Source organism: Pleuronectes platessa, chromosome 1, assembly GCF_947347685.1.
Source record: "Pleuronectes platessa chromosome 1, fPlePla1.1, whole genome shotgun sequence".
NCBI lineage: Eukaryota > Metazoa > Chordata > Actinopteri > Pleuronectiformes > Pleuronectidae > Pleuronectes > Pleuronectes platessa.
Window position 1 is genome coordinate 30,231,507 of NC_070626.1, and position 24,426 is coordinate 30,255,932.

Genomic DNA, 24,426 nt, shown 5'->3' on the forward strand with positions numbered 1-24,426 from the left:
CTGTAAGAATATAGAACCTGAGCTGCACCTTCACTGTGTTTCAGACAGAACCTGAGTTTAGTTGTGATCAGGCTGAAAAACTATTGATACAACAAGGCTGCTTGATATATAATATTGAGTAGAATTTATGTAAAATTTGATTAAGAGCACAAGCTTTTCTTCATAAGTAGGTGGAATTTGAACGGATCACTTCATCCACTTCACTCTGGTGCAGAGGAACTGGACCTCACAGCTTCAACATCTGCTGGACAGATGTTAGAGCAGAGTGTTCATGAACATGGCGTCACAGTCACATGTTACACTGACACACGTGGGTTGATGATCATAACAAAGTCACGTGATGACCTCTCCACACAGTAAGAACTTGAGCCTGTCAGGAACTGACTATGTCAAACTTTTCTTATCCTGAAGTCACAAAGAACTGAGAGGGGCTTGGAAATTAACTCAGTGAAATCATGTTGAGACAAGTGTGTCCACAAAATAACACAAACTGTTCAACACAACAGGCCCAAAATGTCCACTGTCTTTAGGACCTCATCACTCAGACACTTTCTGTCACTTGTCACTGCTGTGAACCTCCCATCATCAATTATTTCCCAGCATGCTGCTGTTCCCAGTGGCCTGCTACAGTCCACCCCTTGTGGTTGTTCTGAGTTGGTGGTCGAGAACAAACAAACACAGATTTACATCATTGTTTTAGAAATTATTTTAGCAACAATTCACAAACTGGAGAGACGAAGAATCTTCATCTGCGTTTGTATAAAACGTCCTTGGGTCAGTTTTCTATTAAATATGGTAAAATATTTATGAAAGTTTCCTCAGAGACTTAAAGATGCTCTGCTGTTCATAGACTCTTCTTCATACTGTAAATATAACATACAATTTTCTTCTGGTTGTTTCCATAATATTAAACTGGTGATTTTGTTCATGTACCAGCAAGGACGAGATGTTTTCACCTGTTTGTTTGCAAGACGAGAGAAAACCAGAGTCATGATTCCAGTGAAGTCGGTGGAAGGATGTTTATTGAGCATTAAAGCAGAGAAAAGTAGAAACAACAGAACTTTTCTCTCTGAGATGTTTTTCTTCTCGTTACATCTGGTTTGTCACAGAGGAAATTATCCATGTGTTTGACTCATATAGAATGAATGTAAAGGCTTTGACTGGGATGTGCTGCTGTTATACTGCAGCGCCACCTGTGGGTCAAAAATTAGAAAAGCGACCACCTGATGCAGAAATGAAAACCTCCCATCTTTAAGCCCAGACTTCTGATCTTTTGTGTGAAAGACAAACTATGATTTTAAAGTCAAAGGGATTTAAATGTGTTTAACTCTGTGTGGAACTAAATCCATTTGTGACGTGAATCCAGGAAATTTAAGATCATAAACAAACATATACACAAAAAGGTGGTTATACACACATGGATATAAAAATTCACTATATGTGACTCTTTACAGAGGGTTTATATATTCTGTTGGTGTTGTATCATTTCAATAAACACAATCTTTATATGAATAAAAACAATCGGTAGCGAGGGGCAAGACTTTGGGGCTGTGAGGTTGTTGGCACTGTCACCTCACATCCAGAAGGTTGCCGGTTTGAATCCCGGTTCAGATGGGGATTTCCTGTGTGTAGTCTGCATGTTCTCCCCGTGTTTCCTCCAGGTGCTCCGGCTTCATCTCACATACACATGCAGAATAGGGGTTGGGTAAATTGGAGACTTTACATCGAGTGTAGGTGTTAATGTGAGTGTGAATGGTTGTTTGTCGGCCCTGTGACGGAGTGGTGACCTGTCCAAGGCACACCACAACTCCCATCCAATGTCAGCTGGGATCGGCTTCAGCTCCCCCTGCTGCCCTCAAGAGGACAAGTGGTAAAGATCGTGAACGGAGGTAAGAGCTCGAAAAAGATGCTGAAAATTCACTCAAAACAGATTTAGAAAAGTGTTGATCTGCAGTTATGTCGTCGTGAACAGAAATAATCTGCTGAGTGTGTTTGTGTTCAGATTATGTGAGTGAATAAAAGAGTGGAGGAGGTGGAGGAGCGTGAGTGTGTCTGCAGACACTGAGTCAAAGGACAGAGCAGCAGCAGATCCACTGATGATGCTGTGTCACAGCCACAGGAACACACAGGGAGGACGGTGGACTGGACTCTGTTTGACAGTTGATCTCAGAGCAGCTCACCTCCTCTGATTCCTCTGGAGCTCCGTCTCCACTCTGCCTCCCAGCAACAAGGCCCAGTCAGAGCCGCTCTACACACAAGCTTCTGCTGCTTCAGCCTCTGGATCATCATGACACAGCTCAGCCTCCGTCAACACACACTGTCCTCTTCACACTCACCACAAAGATCACCAACTGTTGAGAGAAGAAGACATCAGTGTTTCCAGAGACTCACTTCATCAGCTGTGAGTCAGTGATGCAGCACATCCAGTAGAAAGAGCAGCAGGGACTTCAGTCCTGTTCAGAGGTGGAGCAGCTTCCTCTCTGCTTCATGTTCACGTGTTGGAATGAACACGCTAAGAGCTCAGTGTGTGTCCTCTGCATGTCAAAGTGCAGAGTGGACACCTGAGAGGTGGATTTACTGCTGTTAAAGGTGAAGCCATGTTTCACTGTGTGAGCATGTGCACATAAAAGGGGCGGGGTTTACTGTGTATTACCAATCACAGACATAGACAGTTTGACTGACAGCACAGCCTCATATTTCCCAATCAGTAGAACAAACACATGATCCAGAATAAAATGCTCTGACTCTGAGGACACACACTGTCCCTGAGGACACACACTGTCTCTGCGGAATCACACTGTGGTGAAACCTCTGACACTTCTCAACAAAAACACATGGACCTATCTTCAGGAAGCTGACTGAGGTCATCTGGTGTTTTGGTGACAGGATGAGTCTGGAGAGATTGAGATGTTCTGGGTGAGTTAGAGATCAACTGAACCAACCAGACGTTGATTTAAACTTCCCTTATCCGTCCCTTTAAGGAGAGTGTGCTGTCTTTTTTCAAAGACAAAACACACAAAGAAGAGACGTCTTCTTCTTCGTCGACTGTTTATTTACATCGCCACTCCGGCTCTTCATAGCCTATTTCTGGCGGACAAATCGGCCAGTCAGTGACGGGTTATACAAGTGGTCATACTTTCGGATCTCTTCTGCAAAGTGCTCTTCTATTTGGTCCATATTTGTTCTTCTAAATCTTCCGTGATTTCCGCTTATTGTGGGCCATGAAACCGGAAACTAGAGTCCGGACGGGATGTAGTAAGCAGACCAATCACAAGCCTTGCGGGCTGCGTGAGGCTTGCGTCGTTTTGTCGTATAGTTAGAAAAATTGGCCGACGCACTCAAGCCCGCAGAGGGCACGAAAGGGGCGTGTTGCGTGTCTTGCGTGCATGTGTGCGTGCGTGCAACCCGACTATAATTCGGCCTTCAGTGTGGTCAGTGGGCAAAGCTTCGTAGGACTCAAAAAAACAAACCTTCTGGGCTACCTTCCTACTGGACTTCTTGAATTCAAGCTAAGTACATTCTTAAATAAGCTTCTCTGCTAAATTACTATTGTGTCTGCTGTCTTAGGTTAACTAGATTGATAGTTTGAACTGTTTGGTCTCACCTTGAATTGTATGAGACAGGAGCCTGTTTGTTAATTAATTCTGTTCACTGCTTCTAGTTTCACTCAGGTGATTGAGAGTCAAAATAGGATCCAGCTAAGGTTAAATTGATTGCTCTTTATTCCAATTCTGTTAAGGACAAAATTGTATTTTACTTTGTATCTCTTGAGGTAAGTAGCTTTTGTCTAGAAACAGTTTTTGCCAAATAGGAGATTTGGGAAGTTTTCTGTTGTATTAAACTGAGTATCTGCTATTGGGCCTTTTAACACCAGGTGGTTGATTGGCTCATGAGCAGGGGGAGTGGTCAGCACAGCTGTAGCAAACCATGGTCAACTCTGGTTTAAAACCAGGAAATGCCTGGAGCGTCAGCGAAAACTCATCGTATGAAGACTCGGAGGATAAAGACAAAGGAGTCTTTCGGGGGAGGCTGAGGGGGAGGCAGAGTATTAAGCTGCATTTTATTTTTTGAATATGTGTAAACTTTCTGTGCGAATTTCTACTCGTAGATACTATATGCCTTGAACTCGTTCACACAAACACCGTTACCTTTCCTCTCTTATCTATCCAACCCGTTCCACACATACCCAACACCTTGTCACAGGGGGCCTATGGAACTGCCAGTCAGCTACCCGCAAGGCAGACTTCATCTCTGGCTTTGCTACACAGCAATCACTTGATTTCCTTGCTCTCACTGAGACCTGGATTACACCGGACTTCTAGACAAATCCTGCTTGGTATGACAGACCCTGGATCTGTACTGCGATAATAACTGAGTTTAGTAAAATACTGATGAAAGCAGCGTGGACTGACTCCAACCATCTACTGACCTCACAGTCTCCAGTCGACAGCCTGAACTCTGCTTTAGATCAAGCAGCTCCTTCACTCCTGAGACCTGCAGCCTGTTTCTAGTCAGATCCAGTTTTCTCAGATGAGAGGGGTTCGACCGCAGAGCTGAAGCAAGAGAAGAACAGCTGATCTCTGACAGACTGCAGTACCGCAACCTGAATAAAGGATAAAATGTAGGTGTGTAAGGGAAATGTAACATGTGACCATAATATAATCATGTTTATGTATACTTGGATTGATCATCATTGAATCTCTAACAAATGTAACTTTGATGTTGCTGTTTCCTGTAGAACTGAGTGAGTGCTGGCCTGATTACTCCAGTCACAGTAATCTAATTAGTCCGGACACAGTGTGATAGTAATTAGCTATCCAGGCATTATGATTGATGTAAGGAACTACTTTGATGTTCCTTACACAAATTCACCTAACAAAGACCTTACAACACGGGGGATTTGTGGTGGTTGTAGACACTAAGAAGGGATCTTGGAGACAGATGTTACACTCCAGGGGTCTGAGAGCAGGGGACAGGATATCCGTCACCTATTTCCTTTATATCAAAGAGGCTGATCAATAAGTTTGTTCCTCTCTAGGAGGAGCTTGAAGATGTTTGAAGTGCTGCTTCTCCTGAGTCATTAACTGTTTAACAACCCCCTCTCGAATGGGTGGGGTTAGCCAAATGTATAAATACCAACCACTGTCTTCTGTCTGGGTGCATATGACAAACTCAACTCTGTTGTATGTACCATGCTCGAGCATTAAAGTGTGACAATACTGTAAGAGAATTGTGTCTCGTTTCTTCCTTGCTAAGGTGGGATTATTATTAATTGCCACGACAGGTGTTAGTTAAACTGAGTTCATATGTGAAAATAACCTAAAAAAGTCATGTCAGCATAAACTCACAACATGGAAGATAAATATGAAATCAGACATGTTGGACTAAAAACGCGTCCTGATTCAGTAAAAATATATTATTTGGAGCCGGTCTCTGTCCTGCAGATCAGTTTAGGAAATCCAGAACTAAACTCATTGTTTTAACAAGTAGCTGAAAATGTAAAATGTCACAGATTAATTAATGAATGGATTCAAGTTATGTTTGATGAGGAATTATGTTAAATTAGAATTAAATGACATCAATTGGATATAAATGCTGTATGATAGATATGAGATCGACAACAGTTAGTCAGTGAATTGACCTCAGAGTCTCCAGTCGACAGGTTGAAATCTGTAGAAAACAACACAGCTCCTTCACTCCTGAGTCCTGCAGGTCATTTAGTGTCAGATCCAGTTCTCTCAGATGAGAGGGGTTTGACCTCAGAGCTGAAGCCAGAGAAGAACAGCTGATCGCTGACAGACTGCATTCCCACAACCTGAATAAATAATAATAATAATAATAAACTTTATTGAGTTTACAAACTGCTTTGACAGCAAAGCAAGAAAAGTAAAAAAACTTGAACCTATAAAAGTATTAAAATGAAAATAGAGATAAATGTGGGGAGCGCGTGGCCTAGGGGATAGAGCAGTTGTTCTGCAACAAGAAGGTTGCTGGTTCGAATCCCACTCTTTTCCATCTGCATGCCTAAGTGTCCTTGGCAAGATACTGAACCCCTAAATGACCTCAGAGCGGAAGCCAGAGAAGAACAGCTGATTTCTGACATTCTGCAACCCTCCAACCTGAATAAAGAATAACACTTAACTGTAAGTTAAACTGAGTTCATCTGTGAAAATAGACACAAATTCATGTCACACAGACTCATAACATGGAAGATAAATATGAAATCAGACATGTTGAACTAAAAACGAGTCCTGATTCGGTAATTATTGATTATTTGGAGCCGGTCTCTGTCTTGCAGATCAGTGTAGGATATCCAGAAATGAATTCAAATGTGTTCTAACAAGTAGCTGAATATTTTAAATGTCACAGCTTAATAAATGAATAGCTTCAAGTTATGCATGAATTATGTTAAATTATAATTAAATGAGATCAATTGGGTATAAATGATGTATTAAAGATGGAGTTGATGAGGTGGACATGACTGACTGGGTGAGTGACAGATGACTCAGGGACAGTGAGCAGAGCAGAACTGAGACAATTTAAATAAATAATGACCGAATAAGAAAGAAAGTTGGAAAAGTGAAGAAGGATTTAACGACCTCAGAGTCTCCAGGCCACAGTTTGGACTCTCAAGTCCAGAACACAGCAGCTTCACTCCTGAATCCTGCAGGGAGTTTACACTCAGATCCAGTTCTCTCAGATGTGAGGGGTCTGACTTCAGAGCTGAGGCCACGACTTCACAGTGAATCTCTGAGAGTAGACAACCATCAAGTCTGTAATTAAAGAAAATATCTGTTGAATAAAATCAGAAAACACAATATTCATACAAAACGTGATCATGTGACCTTCACCCTGGTAAATCCCCTTTTTGTCTCATGAACATGTTAAAAACTCCTCAAGAGAATCCTTTCAGATTTGGTACAAGCGTTCATTTAGACTGACAGAGGAACTCATTAGATTCAGGTGGTCAAAGGTCAAAGGTTCAAGGTCACACAACATGTTTCTGGCCTCTTGAACATGATGTCTCAAGTCTGTCTTTAGGGGATTTCTTCAAATTTTGACGAGTTGGACTCAAAGATAAATTGATTCAATTTCAGTGGTCATAGGTCAAAGGTTACAGTGACCTCATGTTATTGTGATTGCAACATGTCAGGAAACTGGAGGGACGGACACTGCACTGGTTGGTGGTGGTGTACAAACGCAGGGTGGTAATTGAAGTTTGAAAAGAAAGAAGAATAAATGATATTTCCAGTTCGGCTTTTTCAGTTTAAAGGAACAGTCAGTGATTCTCATCCTAAACACAGAGATGCTGTGATTTATCTGATTAATCAAAAAGTTTCAAAAAATCCCTTCCATCTCTGTATATTGTTGTGGGAACAGAAAGATAAATGACAGAAGATAGATTATAAACATTTAACATTAGTTTTGTTATTGTTGACAAGTCCAAATGATTGCTAGTACGATTGAAAAATTTAATCAAATCCAACTAAAACCTACCACACCAAAATTAAATGTGGCTGTTTCTTTGCTTTGCATCTGAGCAAACATAGGATGACTTTATTTAGAACCTTTTTTTTTTTTTCAAAGTCAAAGAACCTTTATCCTAAACAATCGGGCCTTCTTATCTTTTAGCAAATACAATCGTGGCTTCTTAGCCTCTGCTCTCTTTTTTAGCAAATATAGGATGGTTGAATAAAACTTTTTTTTTTTCTTTTTAAATCAAACAAACAACCAAACCTTAACTTAATGAAATGTGAAATCTGAGTCTGAGCCCATCTGCAGAAGCAGTGTTGAGCCAGTTCACAATTAAAAAGAAAGAGTTCCAAGTTCAGTTCATGAAGATGAAAATAAACTAGTTCAAGTTCACAATTTATTTTTTATTGGGATGATTCAGGTGACAAACGTCCGGTCATGTGTTTGGTTCTGAATCGATGAAGTCGGATAATGGAGCGGTTCATTCTGCGTGTGTGTTAATGCGTTCAAATAACTAACATGTTAATTCCACAAATTAATTTTCCCGCGTTAACATATTGATTTTAACAGCCCTTATATATATATATTTAATAAATATACGGAAAACTCCAGCACAGAGTCTCCAATACACCATACATATTGGTCATGTCTGAACTCACCGAGCCTTCCTGCAGTTCCTCACAGCTGGGATCATTCTCCATCGACCCTGTTCGGATGTGTTGAACTTCTCCATGTCCAACTCATCCAGAACCTCCTCTGACATCTGCAGCATGTAGGCCAGAGCTGAGCAGTGGATCTCAGAGAGTTTCTCCTTCGATCTGTTCTCTGCCATCAGGAACTGTTGCATCTGCTGATGAACTGAGTGGTCATTCATCTCAATCAGACAGTGGAAGATGTTGATGCTTCTGTCAGGAGAAATGCCATCACTCTCCATCTCCTTCAGGTTGTTGATGACTCTCTGGATGACCTCTGGATTATTCCCTGTACGACCTAGCAGGCCTCCTAAAACTCTCTGGATGATCTTTGGATTGTTCTCTGTCCGACCCAGCAGGCCTCCTAAGACTCTCTGGTTGGACTCAAGACTGAGGCCATGAAGGAAGCGAACAAACAGGTCCAGATGACCATTTGTGCTGGTGAGGGATTTCTCCATGGTTCTCTTCAGGAGGTCATCCAGAGAGAAGGTACTGTTTGTGTTCCCATATGTTCCCAAGAAGTTGTTGAGTTCTTCTGTGTTCCTCTTGGTGTAACAGTGGAACATGTAGACTGCAGCCAGAAACTCCTGAACGCTCAGATGAACAAAGCAGTAGACTGATTTCTGGAAGATCACACACTCTCTTCTGAAGATCTCAGTACAAACTCCTGAGTACACTGAGGCCTCTGTGACATTAAGACCATACCGCTCCAGGTCTTCTTGGTAGAACATGATGTTTCCTTCCTCCAGATGTTTCAACGCCAGCCTCCCAAGCTTCAGGAGAACGTCCCTGTCAGCCTCCGTCAGCTGCTGTGGAGTCGTCTCATGTCCCTCACCGTACTTGTTGTTCTTCCTCTTTGTCTGAAACAGCAGGAAGTGTGAGTACAGGTCAGTCAGGGTCTTGGGCAGCTCTCCTCTCTGGTCTGTGGTCAACATGTGCTCCAGAACTGTAGCACTGATCCAGCAGAAGACTGGGATTTGACACATGATGTGGAGGCTCCTGGACGTCTTGATGTGTGAGATGATTCTGCTGCACAGCTCTTCATCACTGAATCTCCTCCTGAAGTACTCCTCCTTCTGGGCGTCAGAGAAGCCTCTTATTTCTGTGACCCTGTCCACACATGCAGGAGGGATCTGATTGGCCGCCGCAGGTCTGGAGGTTATCCAGACGAGAGCCGAGGGAAGCAGATTCCCCCGGATGAGGTTTGTCAGCAGCACGTTGACTGATGACCTCTGTGTGACCTCAGACACAAGCTCCCTGTGGTTGAAGTCCAGAGAAGGTCTGCTTTCATCCAGGCCGTCAAAGATGAACAAAGGTTTACAGACAGCGAGCGTCTCTGCAGTGAGCTTCTGTAACGCTGGATGGAAAACATGGAGCAGCGTGAGAAGACTGTGCTGCTTGTCCTTCACCAGGTTCAGCTCCCTGAACGAAAGCACAGCCAGCAGATCCACATCCTGGTTCTCTAAACCCTCTGCCCAGTCCAGAGTGAACTTCTGCACAGAGAAGGTTTTTCCAACGCCAGCGACGCCGTTGGTCAGGACGACTCTGATGCTGCTCTGCTGGTCAGTGGAGGCTTTAAAGATGTCGTGGATCTTGATGGGAGTGTCATGGAGGCTCTTCTTCTTGGAAGCCGTCTCAAGCTGCCTCACCTCATGTTGAGTATTAACCTCTTCACTCTGTCCCTCTGTGATGTAGACCTCAATGTAGATCCTGTTGAGGAGGGTTCTACTTCCTGTTTCATCACTTCCTTCAGTCACATGTTCACATCTCCTCCTCAGACTGAGCTTATGTTCATCTGAAACCTCCTGCAGACCACGATCTGCTGAAAGACAAGAAACAATGTGAGAGACAGAGAATCTGAGAATCTGCTAATTGTTTTCATCAGATACAGAAAAACTACAGAAAATAAAAGCTTTTTAACTTTGTGCTTTTCTAACGATGTTAAATGTTGATGCTGTATGAAGGAACAAAATAAAACCACATGTGCTGTTGTCAGAAGTGAAGACATCAGCAGACACATGTACAGTGCTGCTCTGACCGGCTGTCTGACCTCCAGCTCCTGTTCTAGATCTTTGTCCACACTGGGGACAGGAGGAGTCTCCTGAAGAACCAGACTGGTCCCAGTATGAAGTGATGCACTGTCTGCAGAACGTGTGTCCACAGCTGGTGGAGACTGGATCCTTCAGGACGTCCTGACACGAAGCACAGCAGGACGACTGCTCCTCCTCAGAAACATGACTCCTCTTCCTCTCCCTGTGAAGACATTTCCTGATAACTCACATGTCACAGTCACAGGTTGTCATTACTTACAGAATTTGGTGCAGATCCAAATCAAAATGAGTCTCTATTGGATTTCAAAGTGGTTTCATAAGGAGCGTGTTGGTTCTTGGTGGAGGTCTGAGCTCTTTGAGTGATTCTGAGAGATTAGTCACCAACTTCAATGAAGCTGTGTCCTAATGCAGGGGCCACACTAGAGGAAACTAGATCCTCTTCAGAGCAGGTCCCAGTAGAAACAGTCTCTTACTCTGTGTGTGAGGGTCCAGGTTCATTACTGAAGTTTAGAGGCTCATGTTTGGAACAGTCACTCTTCAGAGACAGACAGCTGGACCCTGGAGACTCTGCTCTCAGTCTGTGGTCCTGACCTCTGCAAACACAAACATGTTTTTATTCAGAACACATCATTCACTGGTTCATTCTCTGAGGATTCAGTTTGGAGCTTCACATGTTTGTAGCCGGTCTCTTACTTTGTGTGTGAGGGTCCAGGTTCATTACTGAAGTTTAAAGGCTCATGTTTGGAACAGTCACTCTTCAGAGACTCACAGCTGAACACTGGAGACTCTGCTCCGTCCTCTTCCTCCTCAAAGCCATTCATCTTCAGTCTGAGAGGAAAAACATTGCGAGCTCAAACACACACAATGAAGCCAGGTAAATAAACTCAGTGTTTCTTCAAATATAACAGAGTCAACCCTCCTACACTGTGTCCCTGTTGTCACGTAACCTGAGACAGTTGTAGGTTTAATGTGTTGGACTCAGCCAATCACAGCGTCGAGTCAAACTGTTGATTCACTGACAGAAGTTCATCCTGAATCTTCTTCTCTCTAAAGTCCACGTGTAGAAAACTGACTCATAATATGAATGAAAAATATTAATGTTGCTGAAAACTCACCAGCCTCAGACCTCACGTTTTCTCCGTCTGCTCCTTGAAGTTAAAACAAAGTCTGAACACTTTCACTTTCACTGGAGGCTCCTCCTCTCTGCATTTACCGGAAATCCCGTGACTCTGTGTGTGTGTGTGTGTGTGTGTGTGTGTGTGTGTGTGTGTGTGTGTGTGTGTGTGTGTGTGTGTGTGTGTGTGTGTGTGTGTGTGTGTGTGTGTGTGAGTGTGTGTGTGTGAGTGTGTGTGTGCGTGTGTGAGAGAGAGAGTCACGCCCTGGTTTGTGTCGCAGTTTAAACATGTGTCTTATAAACTGTAAAGAATCAAACCAACACAAAGTGAGCGTCAGTCCTGTCCGTGTCCTGATAACTTGTGATCCGTGTTTCTGTTAAAGTTTAAAGTGAGCGCAGGTTCGAGGAGGAAACAGACTCGGACACAGACCGGACCTTTAATGTCCGTCTGTCCTGAAGCAGCGGTGTTAGAATCATTCTGCGCTGGAAACCTCTGACAATGTGAACGCATTGGAAAACATGACTCATTGAGGTCAGTCTCTTCATGTTATCACGTTATAACGTGAAACTCAGCACGTTGTCCTGTGGAGTGGAGCTTCCTGAAACAGACGCTCACAGGAGGAAACGGTGCATTTGTTGGGGACTATTTCCAGCGGCGGATGGAGCTCTATGTCACAAACACATAAGATGTGTCACGCTGTGGTTGCACACACAATATCTTGATATCAACAAGAAGAAATATAAAAAAAATCACCAGACTTGTTCTTTTAAACGTCTTCTCCGGATAATCAGACTGAGACATTATGAGTTTTGGGCTGTGAATCATCGAATAAAGTCCGTTCTTCCTCTTCTGGTTATAATACTGAAGGATTCACGTCTCCTTCTTTTATCATCTCCAACGTTATTGAGTATAATATGTTTCTACTTTCAGACACATACTCCGGAGGATATCCAGAGCTCTGGGGCTGGATTTTTGTTTCTTCACACATGAAGGACGCAGCAGGAGATTCTTCGCTCAGACTCTTTCACAATAACACAGGAATACAAATATAAACCCTTCAAGTTTTATCCTCTTCATTGATCCAGTTTATTTTAAAAACTCAAAGTTTATATTTCGCTTCCTCAATACTGAGCAGCTTCTTTAGGTTCAACATTTCCTCAGCTGCTTCTGTAGCTTTTCTCTTTCTCTTTATATTTCTGATGCTCCACACTTTCTTCCCCTGAGTCACAATCACACTGATGGATGATATGAAATGATTGTTGTGTTTAATCCTGTGAGTCCTCATCTTAACCTTGATATGACTGTTTGCTCTCTGCTGTTTAAATCATCGTTTTCATTCCTCCCATGTTTTGCTTTATTTCATATCGATGATCCTTTTCCTCCCTCATTGTTTTGCCAGTCAGTCATGGTGTTGCTTCTAATTCCTGATTTAGCTGGGGCCTCACTGAAAGCTTCCTCTAAGACTCTCTCCTGTTTTAAAGATTGTTTTGTCCATTTCATTGCCCTCGATGCTCATTGAACTGGGATCCACATGACTTCTGTTTATGTGTGATGACGTCTGAATAGTGTCTGGTATGTTTAGTGAGTTTGAACCTGTTTAATCTGGTTTTGCTCTGTCTAATATTATGCCATTGCTTTTGCAAACATCTCCACTGTATATACTGTGATGTGCTGTTCTTTCCTTTATATTTATATTGAATTATGGGACAAAAACCCATCCTTTCCATTGTTTGGCTCCTTGGATCCATCTCTATATATTGGGAACAGAGTTTTATGTGTAGTCCTTGACCTTCCCTCCTACTACAGGAACTCAGAGTATCACCAGAGTCCAACACACAGGAACACATGCATCTGTATACACTGATACAATTGGTTTAAAGGGTTGAAACTACTTTGTTCATGAACGTCTTGTGAAGGAGCAGCGGATTATATCCGATTATTCTTCCTTCTGCTCCTTTTCATTCAAGAATTTAGAATTTGTATTTAAATCAAACTTTTCTTCATAAGTATAAAGTATATCCCATAAATATGTTTGATGGAGTTTGAACGGATCATTTAGACGACGTGTTGTTCACACTTTGTGTTTGGTCACCGTGACAACAGCCTGGTGACAGCTCCAGAGATGATGGTCGCACTCTGCTGCAGAGGAAGTGGACCTCACAGCTTCAACATCTGCTGGACAGATGTTAGGGCAGCGTGTTCATGAACATGGCGTCACAGTCACATGTTACACTGATACACGTGTGTTGAGGATCAGCACAAAGTCACATGATGACCTCTCCATACAGTGAGAACTTGAGCCTGTCAGGAACTGACTCTGTCAAACATTTCTTATCCCGAAGTCACAAAGAACTGAGACGGGCTTGAACATGAAGTGAAATCATCATGTTGAGACAAGTGTCTCCACAAAATAACACAACCTGCTCAACACAAGAGACCCAAAATGTCCACTTTCTTCAGGACATCATCTCTCAAACACTTTCTGTCACTTGTCACTGCTGTGAACCTCCCATCATTAATTATTTCCCAGCATGCTGCTGTTCCCAGTGGCCTGCTACCGTCTCCCCCTTGTGGTTGATCTGAGTTGGTGGTCGAGAACATACAAACAGATTTACGTCATTGTTTTAGAAATTATTTTAGCAACAATTCACAAACTGGAAAAATTAAGAATATCAACTGTTTATATAAAACGTCCTCGTGTCAGTTTTTTTATTAAATATGGCTAAATATTTATGAAAGTTTCCTCAGAGACTTAAAGATGCTCTGCTCTTCATTGACTCTTCTTCATTCTGTAAATGTCTATTTCATTTTTCTTCTGTTTTTTTTTTCCATTATGTCAAATTGGTGATTATGTGCATGTGTTTCCACCTGTTTGTTTGATGAGGAAAGAAAACCAGAGTCATGATTCCAGTGAAGTCGGTGGAAGGATGTTTATTGAGCATTAAAGCAGAGACAAGTAGAAACAGAACTTTTCTCTCTGAAATGTTTTTCTTCTCGTTACATCTGGTTTGTCACAGAGGAAATGATCCATGTGTTTGACTCATAGACTGAATATAAAGGCTCTGAATGGGATGTGCTGCTGTTATACTGCAGCGCTACCTGTTGGTCAAAAAGTAGAAAAGCAACCACTGCTCTGCACCTGATGCAGAAATGAAAACCTCCCATTTTTAAGTCCAGAGTTTTGATCTTTTGTGTCAAAGACAAAACTCAATTTGTGACATGAATCCAGGAGCTTTATGATCATAAACAAACATATACAGAAAAAACGTGGTTATACATACATGGATATATATTGAGGGCCAAAGGTGGAAAATAATAAAGGCAGAGTTAAATACACTGTATGTGACTCTTGACAGAGGGTTTATATATTCTGTTGGTTTTGTGTCATTTCAATAAACACATTCTTCATGTGAATAAAAACAATCGGTAGCGAGGGGCAAGACTTTGGGGCTGCAAGGTGGTTGGCACTGTCACCTCACATCCAGAAGGTCGCTGGTTTGAATCCCGGTTCAGATGGGGATTTCCTGTGTGTAGTCTGCATGTTCTCCCCGTGTTTCCTCCAGGTGCTCCGGCTTCATCTCACAAACACATGCAGATTAGGGGTTGGGTAAATTGGAGACTCTACATCGAGCGTAGGTGTTAATGTGAGTGTGAATGATTGTTTGTCTGCCCTGTGACGGACTGGTGCCCCATCTAAGGCGCAGCACAACTCCCATCCAATGTCAGCTGGGATCGGCTCCAGCTCCCCCTGCTGCCCTCAAGAGGACAAGTGGTAAAGATAGTGAACGGAGGAAAGAGGTCGAAAACGATGCTGCAAATTCACTCAAAACAAATTTAGAAAAATGTTGATCTACAGTCATGTTGTCGTGAACAGAAATAATCTGCTGAGTGTGTCTGTGTTCAGATTATGAGAGTGAATAAAAGAGTGGAGGAGGTGGAGGAGCGTGAGTGTGTCTGCAGACACTGAGTCAAAGGACAGAGCAGCAGCAGATCCAGTGATGATGCTGTGTCACATCCACAGGAACACACAGGGAGGATGGTGGACTGGACACTGTGTGACAGCTGATCTCAGAGCAGCTCACCTCCTCTGACTCCTCTGGAGCTCTGTCTCCACTCTGCCTCCCAGCAACAAGGCCCAGTCAGAGCCGCTCTACACACAAGCTGCTGCTGCTTCAGCCTCTGGATCCTCAGGACACAGCTCAGCCTCCGTCCACACACACTGTCCTCTTCACACTCACCTTCAAAAAGACCCCCACCACCTGTTGAGCGAAGAAGACATCAGTGTTACAGAGACTCACTTCATCAGCTGTGAGTCAGTGATGCAGCTCATCCAGTAGAAAGAGCATCAGGGACTTCAGTCCTGTTCAGAGGTGGAGCAGCTTCCTCTCTGCTTCATGTTCACGTGCTGGAATGAACACGCTAAGAGCTCAGTGTGTGTCCTCTGCATGTCAAAGTGCAGAGTGGACACCTGAGAGGTGGATTTACTGCTGTTACATGTGAAGCCATGTTTCACTGTGTGAGCACGTGCACATAAAAGGGGCGGGGTTTACTGCGTATGACCAATCACAGACATGGGCAGTTTGACTGACAGCAGAGCCTCATATTTCACAACCAGGATCAAACTGTTCTATAATAAAAATCAGAGGAGAACAAACACATGATCCAGAATAAAAGAAACTCAGTCACAGCTGCTAAATGCAGGAAGAACAGCTGGTAAAACATCTTGGATTGTGTCAATGTGTAAGTTACAGCGCCCCCTGGTGGCATTTGGTAAAAATATATTAAGTGACCACGATATAATAACGTGTGTGGACGAGATAAATAACTCAAGGCCACAAGATCTGATTCTGTTGTTTACTAACAAGACGAGTCGAAGAGAAGAAGATTCTTGATGAGAAACGTTTGAATCCCAGGATGTGTCCTTGATAATGAGCCTTATTTTTGCACACTGTCTCACGGACTCTGAGGACACACACTGTCTCTGAGGACACACACTGTCTCCCTGACTCCGAGGACACACACTGACGCTGAGGACACACACTGACTCTGAGGTGACACACTGTCTCTGAGGACACACTGTGGTGGAAACCTCGAACATCACTACTCATGAGTAGTGATGTTCGAGGACCTATCTTCAGGAAGCTGACTGAGTGCATCTGGTGTTTTGGTGACAGGATGAGTCTGGAGAGATTGAGATGTTCTGGGTGAGTTAGAGATCAACTGAACCAACCAGACGTTGATTTAAAACTCCCTTATCCGTCCCTTTAAGGAGAGTGTGCACCACACAACAGTGTAGAGTCACTGTGGTCAATCATAAGTTACCATGGTGATTTACCTTGTTAAGAAGTGGACGAGCTTCGTAGGACTGAAAAAACTAAACCTGACTAAACCTACTAATCCTGCTTAGTAGCACAGACCCTGGATCTGTGATACTGACTGTGTTAAGTAAAATACTGATGAAAGCAGCGTGGACTGACTCCAATCATCTACTGACCTCACAGTCTCCAGTTTACAGGTTGAACTCTGCTGTAGATCAAGCAGCTTCTTCACTCCTGAGTCCTGCAGGTAGTTTCCTCTCAGATCCAGTTCTCTGAGATGACGAGAGGGGTTTGACCTCAGAGCTGAAGCCAGAGAAGAACAGCTGATCTCTGACAGACTGCAGCTCCATAACCTGGAAAAATGATAAAACTTAACTTAAAATTAACTGATTTCATGTGTGAAAATATCAAACAAATATTCATGGCAGCACAGACTCATCACATGGAAGATAAATATGAAGTCAGACATTTTAGACTAAAAACGAGTCTTGATTCAGTAAAAATTCATTATTTGTAACCGGTCTCTGTCCTGCAGATCAGTTTAGGAAATCCAGAACTAAACTCAGATGTGTTTTAACGAGTAGCTGAATATTTAAAATGTCACAGATTCATTTATGAATGGATTCATGTTATGTATGAATGAAGAGGAATTTTATAAAATTTGAATTAAATGAGATCAATTGGGTATAAATGCTGTATTATAGATATGACATCTACAAAAGTCAGTCAGTGAACTGACCCCAGAGTCTCCAGTCGACAAGTTTGACTCTGTAGAAAACCACACAGCTCCTTCACTCCTGAGTCCTGCAGTACGTTGAAGCTCAGATCCAGTTCTCTCAGATGAGAGGGGTTTGACCTCAGAGCTGAGGCCAGAGAAGAACAGCTGATCCCTGACAGTCTGCAGCTCTCCAACCTGAATAAATAATAACAATAATAAACTTTATTGATATAGTTATTTTTAAATACAGAGTTTACAAAGTGGTTTGCCATCAAAGCAAGAAAAGTAAATTAAAACTTTAACCCATAAAAGCAGTAAAATGACAATAGAAATAAATGAACAAGTAAATAAAAGGTGAATATGATTAAAAAAACACAGTAAAAAGACAACATCACATAAAAGTTTTAAGAGGTGATTTAAAAGAAGTCACTGACGCCTTATCTCCTCAGTGGGCCGTTCCAAAGCCGAGGGGCCCTGATGGTAAAAGCACGGTTTAGTTTTCAACCTGGACTTTGGAACAGCATGATCCACCTGAGGATCTAAGGCTGCGTGCATGAACATACGGGCTCAATAATTCTGTGTTGTAGTTTGGGGCTAGATGATTTAAAAATGATCAGTAAAATCTTTAAATCAATTCTAAAACAGACAGGGAGCCAATGGAGAGAAGCGAGGATCAGGGAGATGTGATGTTGCTGTTTAATACCAGTGAGAAGCTGCTGTGTTCTGAACTGGTTGGAAACGAATGGTTGTTTTCTTTACCCTAAAATGAGACATTTATATTGAACTATATTTTATTTACATCAGGAGTGGGTCCTCTCTACATAGCAAGCTTTTGAGTTTCTATGACAACGGACGCTACCACAGGTTCCTTTCATGTTTGTACGGGGAAGGGGGGGGTCAGCTGCAACATGACACTTCACCACTAGCTGTCACCACACTAAACATGATGTCTGACCCCATAGTCTCCAGTCGACAGGTGGGACTCTGTAGAAAACCACACAGCTCCTTCATTCCTGAGTCCTGCAGAATGTTGTCACTCAGATCCAGTTCTCTCAGATGAGAGGGGTTTGACCTCAGAGCTGAAGCCAGAGAAGAACAGCTGATCTCTGACAGTCTGCAGTGATCCAATCTGAATAAATAATAATAATAATGAACTTTATTGATATAGTACTTTTGAAAAATAGACTTTACAAAGTGATTTGACAGCAAAGCAAGACAAGTAAATACAACTTGAACCCATGTAAGCAGTTAAATGACAGTAGAGTCTAATTGTTGTTTTCTTTACCCTAAAATCAGACATTAATATTTAACTACATTATATTTACAAACTTTATATTTACAACAGGAGTGGGTCCTATCTACAGAGACAGCCATGTATTTTAAAGTAGCCCAAACTGGACAAACTAAACCCTTTGACTTCCATGAAAACTGAATATACCACAGGTTCTCTTTCATGTTTGGAAAAGAGGGGGGGGGGGGGGGGGGGGGGGGGGGTAACTGCAACATGAAGATTCACCACTAGATGTCACCATACTAAACATGATGCCTGACCTCAGCGTCTCCAGTCTACAGGTTGGACTCTGAAGAAAACCACACAGCTCCTTCACCGCTGAGTCCTGCAGGTTGTTGTTACTCAGATCCAGTTCTCTCAAATGAGAGGGGTTTGACCTCAGAGCTGAAGCCAGAGAAGAACAGCTGATCTCTGACAAACTGCAGTGATTCGACCTGAATAAAGAATAAAACTTAACTGTAAATTAAACGGAGTTCATGTGTGAAAACAACATACAAATATTCATGTGACCACAGACTCATAACATGGAAGAAAAATACATAATCAGACATGTTGGACAAAAAACGAGTCCTGATTCAGTAAAAATATATTATTGGACCTGGTCTCTGTCCTGCAGATCAGTTTAGGAAATCCATAGCTAAACTCAATGTTTTAACAATTAGCTGAATATTTAAAATGTCAAAGATTAATTAATGACTGGATTCAAGTTGTGTATGAAGAGGAATTATGTTCAATTAGAATTAAATGAGATCAATTAGGAATAAATGCAGTACTATAGATAAGATATCTACAGAAGTTAGTCAGTGAACTGACCTCAAAGTCTCCAGTCGACAGGTTGGACTCTGTAGAAAACCACAAAGCTCCTTCACTCCTGTATCCTGCAGGTTGTTGTTTCTACTCAGATCCAATTCTCTCAGATGAGATGGGTTTGACCTCAGAGCTGAAGCCAGAGAAGAACAGCTGATCTCTGACAAACTGCAGTGATTCGACCTGAATAAAGAATAAAACTTAACTGTAAATTAAACTGAGTTCATGTGTGAAAATAACATACAAATATTCATGTGACCACAGACTCATAACATGGAAGAAAAATACATAATCAGACATGTTGGACGAAAAAAAAGTCCTGATTCAGTAAAAATACATCATTTGGACCCGGTCTCTGTCCTGCAGATCAGTTTAGGAAATCCAGAACTAAACTCAATGTTTTAACAATTAGCTGAATATTTAAAATGTCACAGATTAATTAATGAATGGATTCAAGTTTTGTATGAAGAGGAATTATGTTAAATTTGAATTAAATTAGATCAATTGTGTATAACTGCTGTATTATAGATATGAGATCTACAAAAGTCAGTCAGTTAACTGACCTCAGAGTCACCAGTCGACAGGTTGGACTCTGTAGAAAACCACACAGCTCCTTCACTCCTGAGTCCTGCAGGTCGTTGTCACTCAGATCCAGTTCTCTCAGATGAGAGGGGTTTGACCTCAGAGCTGAAGCCAGAGAAGAACAGCTGATCTCTGACAGTCTGCAGCTCCTCAACCTGGATAAAGAAATATTAATATTAGAATGTGTCCTCCTGTTGTTGTGGATCGTCATCATGTCAACACAGACTCTCAACACGCTGCTGACCTCAGTCCAGTCTGTGACCTGAAGATAAATATCAGATCAGACATGTTGGACCATTGTTTCATTCATCTCCTTCTTCTCTTTGTGTTAAGTCACTGAGCAGGTTTGTGTAATTAAGCACTGTTTAAAGTAGGGATGGCTCCTGACAGTCACTTCCTGTTTGTTTCTATACTTATCAACTGTCCAATATGTTGCGACTAAGAATGTATCTTATTTTGAAAACCTGAGGAAGACGAGTGCTAGGCCTCAGTCCACATGTTATTTACTGACACTTTCTTAGTGATCAGGAGCAGGTGAGTGCAGGTGAATGGAGTTGATGAGGTGGATGTGACTGACAGGCTGGGTGAGTGACAGATGACTGAGGGACAGTGAGCAGAGCAGAACTGAGACAATGTAAATAAATAATGACAGAATAAGAAAGAAAGTGAAGAAGGATTTAAGGACCTCAGAGTCTCCAGTCGACAGTTTGGACTCTCCAGTCCAGAACAAAGCAGCTTCACTCCTGAATCCTGCAGCTCGTTGTCACTCAGATCCAGTTCTCTCAGATGTGAGGGGTCTGACTTCAGAGCTGAGGCCATGACTTCACAGTGAGTCTCTGAGAGTCCACAACCACAGAGTCTGCAATTAAAGAAAACATCTGTTAGAATTAAATCAGAAAACACAACATTCTTACAAAACGTGATCATGTAACCCTCATCCTGGTAAATCCTCTTTTTGTCTCATGAACATGTTAAAAACTCCTCTAGAGAATCCTTTCCGATTTGGTCCAAGCGTTCATTCAGACTGACAGAGAAACTCATTGGATTCAGATGGTCATAGGTCAAAGGTCAAGGTAACACAACTTGTTTCTGGCCTCTTGAACATGATGTCTCAAGTCTGTCTTTAGGGGATTTCTTCACATTATGCCCAGTTGGACTCAAAGATAAACTAATTAGATTTCAGTGGTCAAAGGTCAAAGGTTACAGTGACCTCATATTATTGTGAATAAAACATGTCAGGAACCTGGAGGGACTGACACTGCACTGGTTGGTGATGGTGTGCAAACGCAGGGTGGTAATTCTAGTTTGACCAGAAAGAAGAATAAACTATATTTCCAGTTCTGCTTCTTCAGTTTAAAGGAACAGTCAGTGATTCTCATCCTAAACACAGAGAAGCTGTGATTTATCTGATCATTTCTAAATGCCCGAAAAATCCTTGTTAGCTCTGTATATTGTTGTGGGAACAGAAAGATAAATGACAGAAGATGGATAAAAACATTTAACATTAGTTTTTTGTTGACAAGTCCAAATGATTGTTAGTAAGATAGAAAAATTAAATAAAATAAACCTAAGACATACCTCACCATAATTAAATGTGTCTTTCTTACTTTGCCTCTGATCAAACATAGGATGATTTTATTTAGAAACTTTTTTTTTTTCAAACTTTATCCTAAACAATCAGGGTTCCTTAGACTTTGCCCTCTTTTTTTCTTTATTTTAGCAAATATAAGATGGTTGAATAAAACTGTTTCCTTTCTTTTTTTAAGTCAAACAAACAACCAAACCTTTGACACAAGTAACTGTGAATGTGAAATCTTAATCTGAGCCCATCTGCAGAAGCAGCGTTGAGCCAGTTTACACTTAAAAAGTCCAGGGGTGGGGGGTTCATGGAGCGGCTCATTCTGTGCATGCTTTAAAATAATTAAAGCTTAAATTCCAGAAAATGAATCATCCCCCGTTAACGCATTCATTTTGACAGCCCTTATATACATATATATAAATAAATATACGGCAAATTCTAGCACACACGTTAATTAGTCTTAATTAAAATTATTATTTTAACACGTTAATTCCACAAATTAATCAAACCGAATGTTTACATACAAACCAGATGTATACATATATTTAAGTATACATACGTTTTAATGCACACACACACACACACACACACACACACACACACACACACACACACACACACACACACACACACACACACACACACACACACACACACACACACACACACACACACACACACACACACACACACACACACACACACACACACACACACACACACACACACGCCAGTAGCCACCAATCTCAGCTGTGTTGGGATTTTTTTATCTATGTTTGTCTGTATGTGTGTGTCTGTGTAGATGGCAATAGAACTGAACTCTAAACAAATGAAGGACAGTGGGGGCAGGAGCAGTTTGGGCTGGATATATGGCCTTCACACAATGACTTATAATAACTGTTGTTGCTTAGTTAGAATGTGTGTGCGTCACATCGCTGTACAATCTCACACCTGTCTTGATAAAAGGTCTGATAAGAGCCATTGCCTGTTGTGGAGACCGTAAATCTGTGACATACGATACACTGCACTTTAACTTGTTCTCAAACCTAATGTTTCTGTATTAAAGCATAACTCCCTTAACGTAAGTCAACATCACACAGAGTTCAAGCAGCTGCCCGAGCTTCAGGAGGGAAGATAGGCAATGCGTTGTTTTGTTTGGAGTATGCGCATGTTTACACAAACAGAACATACAGCCGATGAAGCGGGAACATAATATTCTTTATTCCAATGAACAACAACATCGACCCACAAGGCGTCAGCCGGGTCAAGACTTGTTTATGAAATACAGAACTAACATTTTCACGAAGTGAAGATTTTGCCAAGCAACCATTAGAGGAGGAGCAAAACGGAGCGGCTCCTGATTCAAGTGCCAAGAGGCTGGAACTACGCCTGAGCACCATCAAGGAAGAACCAAGTCTAAACGACAGTGACACCCCCCGTTATTGACCAATCAAGTTATACCTACTTTAATAAAATATTAAAACGGCCGTCCGTGCGGTGCGACTCGTGACTGCCCGGTGCTGCTAGAGGGCCTGGGCTGTGCGTTGGGTGCCCATTGCTATGCTGTACTTTTCATACCTTTTCATTGCTTCTTAATAAATACTTGATTGAACCAAACCGAGACGGGCTCTTATCATATTTGGGTTAAAAGAACACAACAGCTGACACTGAATTTCAGTCTCAAATCATCCTAACTCTGATCCACATGTCTTTGGTTTTGTGGAGGAAGCTGGAGAACCCAGAGAAAACCCTGCAGACACCAGGAGAACCTCCTCCTCAAAGAAAGGCTGCACTAACAGTGTTGACCACTGCAACACCATGCTGCCCCAAACAATGAGAATCATTTAACACTGAGTGTATTTGAAGAACGACTCATCTCCACTGATTGAACATGTTATTGATCATGTCTGGACTCACCGAGCCTTCCTGCAGTTCCTCACAGCTGGGATCAGTCTCAGTCGACCCTGGTCTGATGTGTTGAACTTTTTCAGGTCCAACTCATCCAGAACCTCCTCTGACATCTGCAGCATGTAGGACAGAGCTGAGCAGTGGATATCAGAGAGTTTCTCCTCTGATCTGTTCTCTGACGTCAGGAACTGTTTCATCTGCTGATGAACTGAGTGGTCGTTCATCTCAGTCAGACAGTGGAAGATGTTGATGATTCTGTCAGGAGAAATGTCATCACTCTGCATCTCCTTCAGGTTGTTGATGACTCTCTGGATGATCTTTGGATTGTTCTCTGTCCGACCCAGCAGGCCTCCTAAGACTCTCTGGATGATCTTTGAATTGTTCTCTGTCCGACCCAGCAGGCCTCCTAAGACTCTCTGGATGATCTTTGGATTGTTCTCTGTCCGACCCAGCAGGCCTCTTAGGACTCTCTGGTTGGACTCCAGACTGAGGCCGTGAAGGAAGCGAACAAACAGGTCCAGATGACCATTTGTACTGGTGAGGGATTTCTCCATGGTTCTCTTCAGGAGGTCATCTAGAGATAAAGTACTGTCTGTGTCCCCATATGTTCCCAAGAAGTTGTTGAGTTCTTCTGTGTTCCTCTTGGTGTAACAGTGGAACATGTAGACTGCAGCCAGAAACTCCTGAACGCTCAGATGAACAAAGCAGTAGACTGATTTCTGGAAGATCACACACTCTCTTCTGAAGATCTCAGTACAAACTCCTGAATACACTGAGGCCTCTGTGACATTAAGACCACACTGCTCCAGGTCTTCTTGGTAGAACATGATGTTTCCTTCCTCCAGATGTTTAAGTGCCAGCCTCCCCAGCTTCAGGAGAACGTCCCTGTCAG

At 42.3% G+C, this 24,426-nt stretch overlaps 1 protein-coding gene across 1 annotated transcript in view; it reads right to left on the minus strand.

The window, feature by feature from the left end:
- LOC128442545 (protein NLRC5) overlaps positions 1-24,426 on the minus strand; it is a 145,106-nt gene that overhangs the window by 55,167 nt on the left and 65,513 nt on the right. Inside the window, exon 20 of the mRNA XM_053425049.1 lies at positions 5,642-5,815. Within this exon, the coding sequence (XP_053281024.1) occupies positions 5,642-5,815 (174 nt within the window). The remainder of the gene's footprint in view (positions 1-5,641; positions 5,816-24,426) is intronic.